General features: G+C 40.4%; 1 protein-coding gene across 1 annotated transcript in view; it reads left to right on the forward strand.

Annotated features, from left to right (window-relative positions):
- The first annotated feature begins 941 nt into the window (after nucleotides 1-941).
- Nucleotides 942-17,538, forward strand: part of lig1 (ligase I, DNA, ATP-dependent) — a 57,867-nt gene continuing 41,270 nt past the window's right edge. Inside the window, exons 1-8 of the mRNA XM_075482795.1 lie at nucleotides 942-1,072; nucleotides 1,532-1,600; nucleotides 3,920-4,097; nucleotides 8,123-8,285; nucleotides 11,985-12,125; nucleotides 13,687-14,070; nucleotides 14,255-14,366; nucleotides 17,096-17,182. Coding sequence (XP_075338910.1) covers nucleotides 1,056-1,072; nucleotides 1,532-1,600; nucleotides 3,920-4,097; nucleotides 8,123-8,285; nucleotides 11,985-12,125; nucleotides 13,687-14,070; nucleotides 14,255-14,366; nucleotides 17,096-17,182 — 1,151 coding nt within the window. The 5' untranslated portion in view covers nucleotides 942-1,055. The remainder of the gene's footprint in view (nucleotides 1,073-1,531; nucleotides 1,601-3,919; nucleotides 4,098-8,122; nucleotides 8,286-11,984; nucleotides 12,126-13,686; nucleotides 14,071-14,254; nucleotides 14,367-17,095; nucleotides 17,183-17,538) is intronic.

The raw sequence follows: 17,538 nt of genomic DNA on the forward strand, positions 1-17,538 counted from the left end.
AGACATGCAGAGTGAAGACAAGGAAATAAATGGACTATTTTCAGTATTTTTCTGTCTGTTTGAGCATATTGTGTAGTAGTTTATAATTGATAGATTGATTTAAAATACACTGACTTTGTAGCTATTTATTCAGTTGGACTATGTCATCTTTCTTGGATGTAATATAGCTAAATTCTGTTTTTCATCTGTCGGCACTTGATGAGCCAGCAGGGGAGCAGCACTTGTAAACAAATAACAGCATGGGACCTGTGTCTGGGTAAATAAAGAAGTGCTCTCTGCTTATATTATTCAGATGTTTGTCTTGCACTTCCATCCTCTACTAAAAGATGCATTCGAACATTCACTGAGGAATTGTTAATAAAATATCTTCCTGCCATCTTTGCAGCATCAGGACCAGCCGGCATTGTCTGCAGTTGCCACTCCAAAACAGTAGGGGGCAGTAATTTCTGTAATACACCTCAAGCTCCTCACAACCCCTTTCTGGAAACGAGGTTAAAAAGAGGAGGTACCACTCCAACCTAATTTTTTGCATGCCATCATCACAGATCGATTCAGGAAATATCTTAATTTGGTTGAGATATTTTACACCAAATACATTCACCTTCAGTTCATCTGCTGTTTCATTTCACATGAATGAAAACGCAATTAAATATCTTACGGTTATTGTTTTAGTCCTAAGTTGCCGTCATTGGCAACATTGAAAACTTATCCAAGTAGTTCAAGAAAACTTTTCAAGCATTTAATCTATCTTATAATGTCACCTTCATCATGTTTACAATTAATACCATTATGTAACAATTAATTTTTTCCTCCATAAAGACATTTTCTTGTCAAATGTCCAGACCGGAAACAAGTATTTTTTTTAGTAGTGGAGTGACTCATTTTGATATTTGACGATCTTCGTTGACATGTCATTTTCGCGCCGAATATCGTAAGTTATTTTGTCATTCTGCTGCGCGGGAGTTTGTGTTCCTGTCTGTGGATGTTAGACATCTACTGTACTTTAACAAGCGGTTTTAATTCAGCATTTGGTGAAGGAAACGTTTGAAGACAACATGCAGCGGAGCATTGCGTAAGTAACGAGCCTACAACTGGGGGGAAAGTTTCGATTTAGCAAGCTAGGAACTAGCTTTAGCTGTACGATGTTTGTACCTGCGAAGCAATAAATGCAGCGCGACTGTTTTGATAAGATAATGGTTTTAGCTTTAACTATAATCACGGAATTAAGTCGTTACATAAAAGCTCGGCAGAACAAAAAACCCCTAAACTTTAAGAGTGTTAATGTGATACAATAACAACAAAAACGTCTAGAGAAGCTGTGTGATTTAAGCAGACATGTAAAACTGTAATCCTGGATCACAAGTTACACAAGCTAGCAAAAGTTAGCATGATGGTAAGACTCACAACTAGCTCGCTTATTTAAAACTACTCACAAATAAGTGGGTTGTCACGGGAAGTTGACCTACAGTTTAAAAGATGGCATTGTATTGTTATTATTGCATTGTTGTACCGGTCTGTTTACTTCCACCAGGTCATTCTTTCAGCCCAAGAGCAAAGAAAAGGGCGTTCCGAAGAAAACTGTAGAAGAACCAGTGAATAAGTAAGTGATCACCTGGATTAATTTGAATCGCACACATGGGGAGGTTACTGCTACATCTGTATGATTGAGAGAAATGGACAATCTCCATTCTTAGATCACCAATGTTTCTGTCAGATTTGGCAGTGTGGGAGAAAATCATGTCCATTTGATCTGAATATGTGATAAAAGTCCGAGACTTTTTTTATACTATTTTCTAAGTCTAAACTCATTAAGCTGTTTTTGGAACTGTTTTGAATGCTCACTTGCAAAACAATTGAGCTATTGTCTGAATATACCTTAATTTGTACATAATAAGTGTACAGGATTTTTGGGGAGATGCTGGCACAGTAGGAGCTCAGATCTTAAAGTACCAGGCTTTTCGAGGGCTTATAAATAACCCCTGTAAGAAATATCAGCGGATGCAATCAGGATCTTGTTTTTTATGCCACCTACAGTAACTTGATTTTATAATTTCTAACTATTATTTGAATTAAATGTCCTGTGTGAGTCAGATTTGATCATATTTTGGAACACTAATTGCAGATTGTAACCAACACGATAACATCCACCTCTTCCCTATCCACGATGTTTGATTTGTCCTGTAAAGGTTACTGTAGAAACAATATGACAGTTCTTCTTATTTTTCTGTGATTTTTACACTAATGAAGACATTTTTTTCCCATCGTTGAATTTATTTATCTATCCATTCATTTATTCATTAAATAAATTCCATTAATGGAGATAAGAGCTGCACCACGACAAACAAAGCTTGTTAGAAGGCAGTTAAGTCGAGTAACTATTGTTTTTACTGCTGAGGCTTCATATTCAGGCCCTCTCTCTCTCCCTCTCTCCCTCTCTGTCTCTCACACACACACACACACATGAATAAATAATCCAAACATAAAAGTTTGCGCTCACCTGATCATGTCAGCAGACAGAAGACGACAGTGAAGATAAGTTTTATTTGCATTTGCAGAGAGGGCCTTTTGGACTGGTTAGGCCCAAAATTTACGTTAAAGAGAGATTTCGCTGCAAATACTTGCAAAGAAAACTGTAAGCATGTATGAAATTATTGCATACAATCCACTGTGTAGCTCATATTATATGTAAGCTCAGTCAAGATATGATTTGCCTCATTATCGTGGTCTAATGATCTTTTTCCTGCTACCCTCTCGATTTATAATTTTGGCAAAACATTTGAATTTTTAAACCTGGGTATCTGTAATCTGTGTCAACTCGCTGCCTCTTAAAGCAGATTCAGATTGTTGCTCCAGTATGATCCAATATAACAGTGTGATCCTGACATCTGGCAAAATCCCCATTCAGGTGGCTTAAAGACAGCTTCTGTGCTGTCAGTTCAGCTGTGCTTACATGCACGATGATCCCATACAGAGAAAGTTACGAGCTGCAGAATGTTATGGACATTTCACACGGTCCTCTGTGGTAGGACATACTTTAGTTAATAACTCGATTCTGCTCCCATGCATGTAAATTGTTACAAGGTCGTTGGTCCTGTTAAATGCTGCAGTCCAGCTGTAACCATAGCTCAACTCAACTGTGCGTGGAACCGTGCTGACGGATCGGCATTGCTTTTTATCGACATCTACCTCGTGTTGTTGTAATTGTTATTCAGACGCCATCATTCAAGAGCAGGTTTCTACTTTACCAAGGTGTGTGTAAATGGGCCCTGACAGCAAATTGCTCCACATCGACGGATGTAAAACAGAGCCCCTTCTCCTCTTATCTTGTTGTTCAAAAGCAAAAAAAACCAGAAAGAAACAGCAGGATTATTGGCTCATAAGGATCGGTGTCTGTTGGATGTGAGCATCCTTAACGGATGTGGGGTGTGACGGTCGTAAATCATATCAATACATCATTTTCAATCATATTTTTAAGTGAAAGCCCGCAGACGTGTGAAGTATGTGCATTTATCTTTTTATGGCAGACGAGCTGATTAGTGAAACTCTTTTTTGTGTCCAGTCATTAACGATCAGAAGATGCTGTGGAAAGAGATGAGAACTTCTGTTTCTCATCTTCGAGTCCCTTTGATGATAAAGTCTTCATTATCTCGAGACTGTATAATCTCTAAAGTACGTCTTAAAAGTGACTTTAATTGACTTGCCTTTATGTAATGATCCTCTCATCATTGCTTTGACCTCCTTTTTTTAATGACTCAGGCTCTGATTTTTATAGGTTTGTTTTACTGCTTTTGCCATTGACCTTATCCTTTTTTAATTACTAAATTTGGCACGCAGAGGCTGCACTTTTGAACGGTGCTCCACGATATAAGCTCGTTGTTTTGTTTATTTGTCTCAACTGTGTGTTTGTGCACGTTTCCAGGCCTGTCAAGAGCCCCCTCAAGGTGCAGAACGGTGTTCGGGAAGCAGGTTCGCCCATCAAGAAGGTTGCCAAACGCAGCCGCCAAATCCTGGACAGCAGCGACGACGAGACGCCGGTTGTTAAAGAACAAGCTGTCACCAAAGGACAGGCAGACAAAGCTCCTGCTAAAACAGAAAAGGTAAAAGAGTCATTTTATGCAAATCAGCCGCTGTTCTTCTCTGACATTAGTGCCAAAACAGATCGAGAGCATCCGACAGAGCAGACGTGTTGATGCTGCAATCCTTAAGGATGCATCACCGGTTATTTGACTTCTACATCGTTCCCCTAAAAGTTATCGAAACAGCAAAAAATCAAATTCTGATCTATGCAAGCTGAATCTAGTTAAGACTGTTGGAGCTTCTTTAGGGATCTCTATTGTTTTAGTAGTGATGGCAAGAACACAATCACACAAAAGGCACTAGGATTGTACACCGAATCGCAACATGGAATTCATTTACTCAATAAGCCTCATGATGAAAAGACCTGATTATCAGCTTTGGCTGTCACTAAACCGCCTGTTATTTGATAAACACTCCCCTCAACCGCCCCGCTCGTTTTGTTTGTGACATGTCGGCCATTATTCATTATTTGCTCTTAGAGGGAAGAGACTATGATGGATATGTGCGGTTCGTCACTGTGACCCACCTTCCTGCCCATTTGTCTGTGAACAGGTACTGATGTGTCCGCTCTTGTCCTCCTGGCAGCAGAGCTGCTCTATTAAAGATAAATGTAGGTCCACAGCTAATGACTGCTTTCGTTGGTAATTAATCTCATTGCTGAGTCTTTTTTGATTAATTGCCGCTCTGCAGAATGTTAAACAATGTCAGTATTACCTCTTGTTGCCCTAAAATGTTAAAGTCGTAGGAGTCTGAATGGACTAATCACAGATTTTTATTTTTATTTTTTGGAATTTGCTCTATGGGCAGCTTGATATGATTATTGATCATCCAACTTGTTGACAATACATTTTCTTCCACGAGATTAACTAAAAGCATATTAGAGTTTGGGTAATTTGATGGTCTTAACGGTCTTAGATAGTAAAAGTATCAAATTCTTGGGACTAAAGCAGTATGTTCAATACTAATTTCTCGTATTGGCGTGTTCTGATAATGTTCCAAAGAGATTGTAGTAACATCAGGAATGTTTGGCCTCACAATTGGACGCCTCTGGAGGGTTGTCCATGACAGTCAGACCTTTTTTTGTTGTCTTTTTTGGTCCTCACATAGTGTTTTTTTATGTGTTTGGGATCATTATTTAGCTGTGGCATGAATCTTTTAATGTTGCCTCACAGAAATCCCACCAAAGGCTTGTTTGCTGGTTTGGAGTGAATATATTAAGCTTTGTGTTGCTGTCAGCTGGTGATGATTTAGAGTTCATGTAAAAACAGCCTTATGGTCTCAAACTGGAAACCAAACTTTGAGGAAGGAGACATAAACAAAACCAGTCACCGTGGCTATTGATAAATTGGTGAAATAGTTAATTCAGGACTGCTTTTTCGATTGGCTATGTTGTGTTTACTCATTAATATCAGCAGCTATTGCTTCTGCTCGTTCTGTAGAAGCTGAAATAGCCTATTGATCGGTCAACTGATTTGCATGAGGTGTTTCCATCAATTCTGCTTAATCATATTCAGGGTCACGGGGGGCGAGAGGCACGGTACTACTCAAAGAACAATCTCCCCAGGAAATCTAAGAGGCAAGCCTGTAGTGTGGAGCAGTAGAAAGCATCCAAACTTGAAATGTAACAGACTGGGATGGGTTGTGCAGGGCCAAAGACAGAGAGACTCTGCAGCAGGTGCTATAACCACCCAGGTCATTATCGGTGGCCACTGGTCTCTGTGAGGTGTCTGCACAGAGACCCAAAGGAGACTAAAAGACAAAGAAATCCCAGCCAGCAGCAGCCTGTTCATCCTGCTGCCAGGCCATTAGACTTTGCAGCAGTTTCTGTCTCCAGGCGGCGAGACGACTTAATTCAGTTTGTTTTACTTAATAATTTATTCAGTCCCAACGTTTTCATGATCAGCACACATGAACTACACCTATTATATGGTCGCACAATCTCTGGTTGCATATTCATAATTAAATCTTCATTTTCTGGTTGCTATGCGCTGGCCTTATCAGCAGCAAGTCTGTGTAGCTCTCAATTTTTCTTGACGTTTATATGATTATGTAATTTTTAGTTTTTATCTAAACATTTTTTGTTATTTTTATTGATCTGCTTTTTTGTTTTATTTGAATTTTTTGACAATTGATTGATTGATTTTTTTTTTTTTATTTAGTCATTTATAATTATTAATTTTATTATTATTAGTTAGTAGTAGTATTTTTATTAGAATTCATATTATTTTTGTTGTTGTTAATATACAATCATTGTAAATATTAATAATTTTTTGAGCTACTTGACTAATTTGAATTTCCCCCATTGGGGGATGAATAAAGAATTTTTGTATTTCTATTTCTAATTAAATCTTCAATCCTAATTGGAGTTTTGAGCTCTTTGTGCTGCTAATTCTGTATCTGTGATGAAGTTTTCTTTTCCCTTTTCTCTCAGCGAACAAAGCGTAATGTATTGATCCTCTGATAGTGTGCTTACTTTTGTTCTGACTAATCCTGCTGTGGGTACTATTGATTCCGCTTTCACAAAATATTTCAGAGTACTTTGCACTGGCCCTTTAGAGACCTTTAGCCTTGTAATAGTTTGACATAAAGAAAGTCCCTCCTTGCTCAGAGTAACAACCGGATTTCTGACATTTTCACTCGGCCGTGCAAACGTTTACATATTTACTTTTCCTTCGTACTTCACAGAGCTGATGGTATATGATTGTTGTCCCAATAAAACACCAGCATTAAAACACTGCATTATATTTTATTCCTTTAAGCACAAGCTTCATAATCATGCTTCATTAATGATTTAAAAGGAGGGATAGTGGAAATGTTAGATTAGGCAGTAGTAACCATGGAACAAATGTACAAATGCTCTCGCCTTGCACAAGCCCTAAATACTTAAACTTGGAGGCAATTACTTTTCTTATTACACATGTTTGTTTGACCTCAACCTTCATTTTCTCACTTGCTGAGATCCGCCGCAAGTTTTAGGCAGCACAAATGGAGGGATGGTGCTTTAAAAAAGAATGAAAGGAATTGATTATTTTCATTAATTAGCAGCTACATTGATACATAAGAAGCAAGTGCAGAAATCTGCAGTGAACAGCTGATGGCTTTAATCCATTAGGACTGGATACAGTGTGTGTGTGTGTCTCTTTAAGAACTGCAGACATGTTTGTGTACTTTAACATTTTAAGCCTGATGCTTTGTCATCATTTTTCAGATGAATAAATAGTGAGGTGTCTTTTTAATATAGTTTTTGGGAGGCTGAGAAATAAAAGATTGTAATGGACAGTGAAATTATTTTACAGTTTTAGTGCTTTTTTTTTTTTTTTTTTTTTTAAAGGGTGGGTTGGCTCTAAATGGGATAAAACACCTGTCCACAGCTTTGTGTGGCACTTGAGATGACTTCCAGTTGGGGCTCTTTCTTTTCATAATACTAACGGGTCAGCAGCTCTTGTTGATGGTTCTTTGCTGTGGATAACGGTGATTGTCCTGCAGTCTCCTTTAAACAAGTGGCCCTGTTTTTGCTCTGCCCCTTGTGGACTGAGACTGGCCTGGTTGATTACATTATGTCACACAGGTCATGCGCACAAGGACCCACAACTAACGCTAATCAGCTTCAGCAACTAGGAGAACGCGCCAAAGTTCCTGTGAGGACTCTTCATGTTATCTCAAGACTGACTCCACGGTGTGGAGATATTTTTCATGGTTTCTTGCACATCTTCCTTTATTTCTGGGTTTACTGTCCCGCTGTAGAAGGAACGTCTCCTCGTTTTTACTGTGAGATGTGTCCCAAACGTGGATTTTTTGTAGCTCTTACTAAAAGACTAAACATTTTACATTTGATAGATGAATGAGGTTTTTATTCCACTTTTATTGTTCTGGACAGCTGAACTCCGATCACTGTTCCATCCTTCATTGTCACAAAGATGTAAATGGAAATGTTTGAGATGTATTTATTGGAGAGAAAAAACAGAGCCACTGTCGTCACTTATTCTGCCCTTAAAAGCTTTTCATGTCGTAATGATGATGGTGTTGGTGCTTCTGTCTTTTTCAGGAGGATGATGTGTTTAAAGCAGTTCCCACCCCGCTGTCTCCACCACCCGCTCCAGCCACACCTGTCACCCCCGCCACTCCGGCTACCCCGGCCTCTGCCTCACCGGGAACCCCCAGCACTCCCAACTCCACCTCTCCCTCTGGGATCATCAAACGCAAGACCGGTCAGTATCTCACGGGGTTGGATTGATTCAGAATATTCAATTCTTTCCCTGGATTGGTGGTATATTAGCAATGTGATGCTGCTGTTGACATCCTGTTTCCTTACTGATGCAGTTTGTCTGTTCCGTACTCAGGCAGTGGTTTAAAAAAAAAAAAAAAAAAATCCATAACCAGATTATGGTTCGTTACAAAGAATCGTTACAAAGAAAAGACTTCGTATCCATCAACAGTTGACACACAACACCGGCTGGCAAGCTTAGAGCCTTTCCCTTCATAATAGCTGAATACATAAACGCCAGGGGGTGTGCACCCCCAGAGCTGGCTGCTCAGCTGAAAATTAAGTTTACAGGATTAACATTGTTCGAAGAGCTTCATCATATATCTCATATATCCCTACCTGAACCAGGGTTTGCATCCCCACCCCGCTGTGACTGGTGTGCAGTTGGTGAGAGGCTGAGGTATCTGACTTATCCCACTTACTCTATTACTAGTTATGCTCTTAGCTGTTTGGTATTGGAAGGAAATGCACTTATGATTTCTTGTGACCTGAAGTTCTTTTGCCTACCGATGTTGAACGCACTTATTGTAAGTCGCTTTGGTTAAAAGCGTCTGCAAAATGACCGTAATGTAATGAAACACCAGGAAGGAAACAAGGATCTGTGTCTCTTACGTGAGTGAGAGCCGATGAGAGCCGGCCTCGTAGCCATTATAGCAACACATATAGGACGAATAAAACTGCAGGAGTTGTTTACTCTGGTCGCTTTTGCTTCCCTCAGCCTTTATGAACTTTGGTGTATTCTTTAAAAGAAACGTGACACTCCTGAATTAATGAGGATAAGATGTCAAATCGGCAGGCAAAGATCCTCCCCTTGAAAGAAGAAAATTAAATTAAAAAAGAATCGATTTATCCCAAAGGGAAATTATAAGATTAATTGTCATGTAGATACAGGGAAATACACGAAATTACTCCTCTGCATTTGACCCATCCAGGTTGAAACCTGTTGAATGCACATGCACAGGGACACTCATGGAGACAGATGCTACTCACAGCGCCCGGGGAGCACGGTGCCTTGCTTAAGGGCACCTCGGCCGTGGCATGGAGGTGGACTGTCACCCCTCCAGCTGTCAGTTCACCAATCTGTAAGTGGTGAGAGTGGGGTTTGAACCGCCAACCTTCCGGTTATTGGACGACCCACTGAACCACGGCTGCCCGACTTTCATATAAAATAAATTAAGTGAAGCTGTCAGGTTCCGATATTGCCAAAAAGAAACGCGGCGTATTTTAATGCAACACTCGGTGTAGCCCAACAACTACTAGTTTGTGGGCTCGACTGCAAACTTTTAAAAATGAGATGTCCTGAGGCGGAAAAAAACGCCTGGATTGAACAGCAGCGGGTCTGTCTGCAACATTTTAAAGACGATAGTCAACTTATCGCTCTGCAGAAGAGACATAAAGACGATACAATTCAGCACATCCAGCCGGGCTCTTCAGAAGAGATGTCGTTGTGTCAACAGAGTAACTTAAGTCAACATGCAACTAAAGATTTTAAAATGTATTTCATCTTAACATCAGCACTGATAAATGTTTTAACAGTGAACAGATAAAACTCCAGAAACGCCAAACCAAAGAAAAAAAAAAAGCGAAGCTAAACATTATTTATTGTTATTTTCTCTTTTAATTTGACTTTAAATTAACAGGACTTTCTGTAAATGATTTATTTATCAGTAATGCAGTGAGGATGAAAACAACGTTAATGTCACTTAATTTAGATTACTTTATTGTCATGTAGTCATTGTCACACGAAATTACTCCTCCACATTTAACCCATCCAGGTTGGCAGCTGTTGAACACACACATGAACATGGTCACACACTCATGAAGACAGATACCATATACACTGCTCAAGTAGGTGGACTGCCAGTATTTTAAGCAGTGAGAGTGGGAATCGAACCGCCAACCTTCAGGTTATCGGACGACTCACTTTCACCAGTGAGCCGCGGCCGACCCCTTTAACGTTGATTTAAACAGTTTCGAGCTGTGTAGAAAAAACGCACGACTTGTAATTGTTCTTTATTTTCTTCTGTGGTATCGAGTACCGAGGATATTTATCAAGGAAATTCTAGTATTGTGACGACCTTACGCTATTGTCTGTTACGGCCGGTAAATCGCTGAGAGCCGGACTGCATTTCAGGTTCTATTTCAGTGGTTTTGTCCGATAAAAGAAACAGAACAACAGTTTAAATGTTTGCATTTTGGTCCTTATTGAGCAACCCTAATCTCAACTCTGCCAGACTTCACTAGATTTGTCCCGTTTTGAACTCTGACACCAACGGGGGGATTGATAGTTTTCCTGTTCTAGCTATTTTATCTGATTACTGGTTTGCAGGAGCTTAATGGCTTGAAATGCTCATTATTTCACATTGAGAAAAAAACAAGACATTTATCACAAATTGAAATCATTAAAAAGTTGTTCACCAGAATCAACTAAAAACACACTTTGCACTTTTTAAATTTAATTTATTTGACTGTCTTGCATTGACAACCTCTAGACTGGATTGTGTTTTAAAGTATTTTATTAATCTCATCTGCAGAATCCCCAAGTGAACCCTCTCGGATCTTTTATCAGTTATTTCTGCAAGTATTTGCATTATGATAATAATGTTATTGCGGCTGCATTGTTTCTGATGACTGGACGGAACCAGCGGAGCATTGCTGTCCCACTATTGCGGCTGATTCTTCACTGCTTATTTGTTTCCCCCTTCCGTTGACTCTCTTTAAAAACGGCTTGAACATATGTAGCGATTATTCTTTTACACACAAGTTCGTACACAGCAGCTTGAACGTTTAGCCTGTGCAAGACAAATCTGTGAGAGCGCTGGGGTTTTTCTCTCCGTTCATCACTTGAAAATTCATAAGATGTGTGCATTTGCATTTACGCTGAAATATAGCTGTAACTGCTTTAATGTGAATCTTTGTGCTTGCTGTTTTTTTCCCCTCTCAACGTAGCTTAAACTGCTTAGATCTACAAAGTTTTCTTGTACTGCTGCTTTGTTTTTCTTCGGGATGCACCTCCCATCTCATTTTGCTTCCTTCATCCTACTTCTGCTGAAGTAAATCTGCTTCCCCTCCCATCATCCCGTGCTTTTTCTGCTTGGCAGCGGTGCTTTGCCACAATAAAAACCCCGCCATCATCACTGCTGGAGAAAACATCACATTAAAGTAGCACGCTAATTTGACCAGAAATTGCATTCTTAATGTGCTGTGTTAATGCTTTCATTATGATATCTCGAGGAAAAAACAGTGGCAGTGCTACCTTTTTGCGAGAACCTCAACAAGGAGCAAAACAGAGGCGGATGTGGAACCAAAACCAAAATTGCCCTCAAGCACTACTGCAGCATAAAATTACAGGGGAAATTATACTGGAACTGTAAGATGCTGGGCTGCATAATATCGTTCAGGATGGAATTAGTGTTTTCATTAGCCAAGTACGTATCAGCGAGTCTTTTTTTTTTTTTTTTTTTTTTTTTTCATTTCGGTGCCCTACATCTGCAGTGAGAGAGCATACTCGTCCTGTTTTCATCTCCACATCCTCTTTCTGTTTGATCACGGCATAATTTCATTTGGGACTCCTCTCACCCTTTTTTTTTTTTTTTTTCTCCTCTCCCCTATTTTCATTCAATGCCTGTCCTGATGTGTGCAGCGAGGAAGATGTTCCCTAAGAGGAAGCTGGATGAGGGCGCGATTGGCAGCGAGAGTCAGAAAGAGGAGACGGAGGCCTCAGAGGAGCAGCAGGGTCAACAAAACAAACGGCCCCGTGTGGAGAGCGGCGCCAGCAGCGCAGGTATGCCCTCACCTCTGTAGCGAGTCCGGTTAACGGACATCCCGAGCAGGTCTGGAGGGAGAGGGTGGAGGATGGGAAAGTTGCACAAAGGGAAACAAAACAAAGCGATGCATTGAGTATTTCAGTCACCGTTACAATTCGCGGCATCTTTTATTTAAAGAGTCAAAATTTTCATACAAAAACAACATATTTCCTTTTTAACTTTTCATCAGTCTAGTTTCTTTGTTGCTGAAACATCATCATTCATATAAAAAGAAATTCACCAGTTGACTGGGAGACAAAAAGAGAAATAATAATTGTAATTCATCAGATGATAATTATCTGACAAAAATTCCATGTTTTTTTGCTTCAGCCTCCCAGATATCATTTGTTTTCTTCTTCTTTCTATGTAAATTAAATAGTTTGAACTGTGGATCTGACAAAGAAAGCCATTTGCAGATGATTTTTTTCCCCCTCAGTTTTATTTATCCACGTTTTTTTAAGCTGAATAATAGATGTATGATTGGAAACGATGATTTGTATATTTATGAATTATGGATGATGATCTTTACTTGCAGCTCTAGCATCAGATAACACTGTTGCATCGTTATCTACAGTATTTGACAACGTGATGGTCGTAAGACTTATACTGACACTATAAACCTGCAAATGAGGAGAGAAAACAAACCAAATAACTGTCCTTTGTTTCTACAGATTCATTTATCTATTAATTACCTCTGTAAGTGTGAATTAAAACCCTCAATAGGTGCTTTTGGACCAAGCAAAGCAAACAGTAGAGGCTCACTGAGGATAAAGGGGACTGAAGCTCTTGTTTCGCCGATGGCCCGTTCTTCTGTTTTAATCGCTAAAAGATAGCTTAAGAAATGTCACTAAAATGGGTGACGTTGTACCGATATTTCTTAACGATTGTTGTAGGGCTGAAACAAATACTCGAGTCACTCAGATTTCTAGATTACAACAACTGACAATGCAAATGATTTGCTTTCGTGCTTGGCTTAATCTGCACAAATGTGTTTCACGTTAACAATTATCACTGTTGCGCGACGTGCGTGTTACTGGGCATTTGTGGAAGGCTTGAAAAACAACCCTAATTCAGAGAAAAAGATAAATGTGTAAAGTTTCGGACCAATCCAACAAAACAAAAGCGTGTGTAGAACCACATATGCCCTCATTCTTTTCCAAATCTTTTCTGCTAAATGCCACACTGGACTATTGGATTCACCAGTGTACATGCTATTTTACAGGTGTTTCAGAGTATATTAAAGCTTCATGTCTGCCCAGCCAGAGTCATAGCCTGTGCTCTCTGCTGGGACTTTGTGCTGGGACTTTGTGCTGGAAGCTTGTCAATAGTAATTTCTCTCCTACTTGACTGTCTCGGGTTAAAAGGAAATCTCAGAAATATCACCTGAGGCATTTATTCTGGAATGCTTTCAGGTTGAAAACTATCTTCAAACATAGCCTCACGAAGATAAATAAATAAAGAGTAATGGTTGCCCTTGGTAAACCTGCTGGCATTTATCTCTTCAATGACTCCACTCACTTTTTGTCTTCCTCTGTGTAGAGAGCACCGATGAACCCATGGAGGAGGGAGCAAGGGAAGAAAATGTCGAAAAGGCAGTGACCGAGGCTAACAGCCCAGGCGAGAAGGTGGAGAACAAGAACAACGAGAAAGGAAAGAAAGCCAAGAAGGAGAAGAAGCAGGTGAAGAAGAATGGCTCTGATGAGGATGAAAAGAAAGCTGAGGGGGCAGAAAAGAAAAGTGAAGCCGGGGAGAAGACGGATGACGAGAAAGAGCTCACCGTCACCAAAGAGGAGGCGGCTGAAAAGGACACTCGAGACGGAGAAGAGAGCCCCAAAAGTCAAATGTTAGAAAAAAAGCAGAACGAGGCAAAGGAGCAGAAAGATAAGGAGCCGGCCAAGAAACCCTCCATCAGCAGTTTCTTTGGTGAGAGGAAATTTGCATAGCTTGCGTTTCTGAAAAAAAAAAAAAGAAAGAAAACTTCTAGATATGTGCGCTGCATTTTACATTTTGCCATCTCCTCAAACTGAGAAAATGTTTCCTGTCGCCAAACCTGGCCCCCCCCCCTGCTGCACCCTCACCATTTCTTTTCTTTTCATTCTGCCAACAGCTCCCAGAAAAGCAACGGTGAAGAAAGAGACACCGGGGGAGGGGAGTGAAGGGGAGAAAAAGACGAGTCCAGAGAAGAAGAAGTCTGAGGAGGAGCGTAAAGACACAAAGGGGTAAGACAAAGGGCCCAAAGAAGTTGCAGACAGTTCGGTTATAATTGGCCAGGCATCTTTAGCAGTCTGTATGTAACCTTGTTTGCATGTTTTCTGACTCTGGACTTGTGTTGTTGAATTGAATCTGACCTCTGACCCCTTTGGGAAAGCATTTACAAACATCAAAGAACCATTTGCATTATCTTCCTTCCTTAATTAACCAGTTTCTTCTGTATGTGACTAACTTGACATGCACTTGGACTATTTAAAGCTGACTTGCAACTATCTAAACTCGAAAGCTTAGAATTAGTTTGCAGCCTTTAACGTTTTACCGTCTGCGTCATCATGTTCGCCAATCCTCCTCCTCCTCCTCCTCCTCTTCCTCTTCTTCTTCCTGAGTTTAAGAGGAGGTGAGACTGTCTGATGTCGGCCTCAGTCTGCAGGAATTCATCTTATTTTAGTGTTTTTGTTCTATTTTCGATTTAATTTGCTCATTTAAAAGCCTTTTTTCCCCTTTTTCACCCCAGCCTACCAGGTGACAACGAGAAAGCAAATAAAACAGTTAGGCTACGGCTACACGAAAACGAAACAAGGTTTTTTTTGAAAACGGGTACGAAAATTCTTGCGACCACACGGAAACGCGCTGCTGTAAAGACTCAGGTCCAGATGAAAACGGATGAAAACGATGAAACGATGCAGTACACACGCCACTGTGTCACGCCACGCTGTGAGACAATAGAGAAGTGTTAAAATTGGCTCACAGCGTCAACGTGTGACTGACGCAAAAACGTTTTAGCTGTAACAATGGAAACGAAACGAGGCCGTTTTCAAACTTTCCCACTCTGGAACCCGTTTTCAAAAACTATCGTTTTGGGGTAGTGGGAACGCCGGCTCCGTGTGGCCGCGACAGCGAAACGATAAGAAAAAGTATCGTTTACAGTGAAAAACGTTTCCGTGTAGCCGCAGCCTTTTTCATCGGCACTGTTGCCTGGTGATTAAAAGTCCTCAAGCCGACTCAGACGAGCATGCACTGCTTTACACTGCAGGCCTGACACAGTAACACCACTTACATGATATGATTAGCTTTGCTTTTAGCACTAACGTGGTATTAAACATGTTGATACTGTAGCCCGTTTGTTTTTTACGCTCGTCAAACAGAGGTGACTCACTCCATTGTGGAATCTGCTGAGAAAAAAGTTGCAACATGAGCTGCGTCCACAACATTAACAATTCAGACTTTACTTACAAGCTCAAAAGAAAATGTGCATGTTCTGCATCAGATTTCAGTCATTTGCAGCCTTTTTGTATCTGCTGGTGAACGCAGCTTCTTTGTGGGAGGGTGTGTTGGCAAAGTTAATGTCAGCTTGTCAGGAGTTTCTGCTATTGTTGTTATTTCTGTTTTTTCACCAACTTCTCCTCGTCTCTGTGCTCTGTTAGCTGGCACTTTGTTAGCCACTGCCTCCTCTTCATTTTAGTGTGATACCATTTCACTGATGGCAGTAGCTGAGTTTGTGATGTTTTCAAATTTATTTCCTTCGGAAAAGGCCCTCAGAGGATGTTGTAAACATAAAAATTAATTGACAGAAAAAAATTCAGCATTGTAATTTTTGAAAATCAAACGACCCATTTTGGTTGTTGCTTTTTTTTTTTCTTTGAAACGATCTCGTCGCTGTTTTTGCGAGATGATTAGAGAGTTTAAGTAGAAATGGTTATGCCGAGCACAAGTGTGAGGAAACGGAACAGTTTCCATGGAAACTGTAAAAACTTAATATTCAGTAAATGCCTCAACTTAAGGACACCCCTTTTAAGATGTTCATAGCAGAATCCTTAAGTGAGTCCCTCAGCTTAAAGGGAGATAAAGCCTCAAGTGTCATACTCGAGTTCTTTGTGCCACTGGCCTCTGATCCTTGAAAGATTTGTTTATTTATTGGTGGCGTTTTGGCAACTTGTTGCCGGGTAATCAGCAATCGCTTTGTGTTTGTGAGCCACTGTTTTGAAAGTTGACCGCTATATTTTTGCTTTGGGGGAAATTCTTGATGTGATCACAGCTTTTAATTAATGCGCTGCGAGTAATTAAAGAGTAAACAAACTTTTGAAGGTAAATATAAATTACAGCCTGCCCGCTGCGCCACGCGGCTGAAGCCGACTGCACCAGTGTGGGTTTGCCTACCACCAGGCCCCAGCGAGAAGCCTCCATCTTTCAGGCATTCACATCGTGTGCGCCCGCCTTACATCTTCCAGCACTTTATTACATGTATGTAAAGCGGAGGTATCTGCAGCAGCGTGTAATTGCTTTGTCATTTTGAGGTCATGTTAACTATTCCAGACACAAACTGAAGTTCTCGAAGGAGGAAATGCATTTTTCATCCTATTTATTTTTCATCACTGCCCTGTGTGTGACAGCGAAAGAGTGACGGCCAATGCATACAAAACTAAGTTTCACAGCTGTACTTTCAACGCGTGAATGTATTTTGATGGAGGGGGGGTAAATACTTAACACGTACTTCATGTTGCTGCAGTCAGAGGAAGAAGGAGCAAACTTCAGTGTATCTAGTTGGTGTGTTTTGGAATCTTTACCTTAAATAAGTCTTATCCAAAGTGAAGTAACCTGAATGTTTTCTCAGATATTTTTTAAAAATATCATCATTATTAAGCCGCGGTCTGCATCAGTGAGTGTAAAAGCTTCTGCCTTTTTTCAGTTCGACTGTAATTTTCTTCTTATTTGTTTCTGTTTTTCTTGTTTCTTTCAGTGAGCCGGCCTCAGGACAAACTGACTACGATCCAGCCAGGCCACACTATCATCCTGTGGACCACGCTTGCTGGAAGCAAGGACAGAAGTGAGCTTACTTATTCCTGATCTTACCATGTCATCCGTCTAATGCAAAAAGGCCAAGTTTGAATGTCTTGACGGAGGGGTGCTTGTGGATGATGCTCTTTGGATATGTCTTAGAATTTATTCTATGTTGTTTTTTGCACATAACCCCATCCACCCCACTGTAGAACTGTAGAATCCAATCTCTTTGGATGCCAGACATTGATAAATAAAGGCGAAAAAGATGTGAGGGGGGTGGGGGACACCAGGGGCGTGTTTGGTGATCAGCTATTCTCAACATCAGCCAGAAATTATGTGATACAGGTTTCCAGACTGTATAAAGTTTTCAGAAAGGCCCTAGAGTGTGTAATTTTCTCAATT

Source organism: Odontesthes bonariensis, chromosome 14 (genome assembly GCF_027942865.1).
Source record: "Odontesthes bonariensis isolate fOdoBon6 chromosome 14, fOdoBon6.hap1, whole genome shotgun sequence".
Lineage (NCBI taxonomy): Eukaryota > Metazoa > Chordata > Actinopteri > Atheriniformes > Atherinopsidae > Odontesthes > Odontesthes bonariensis.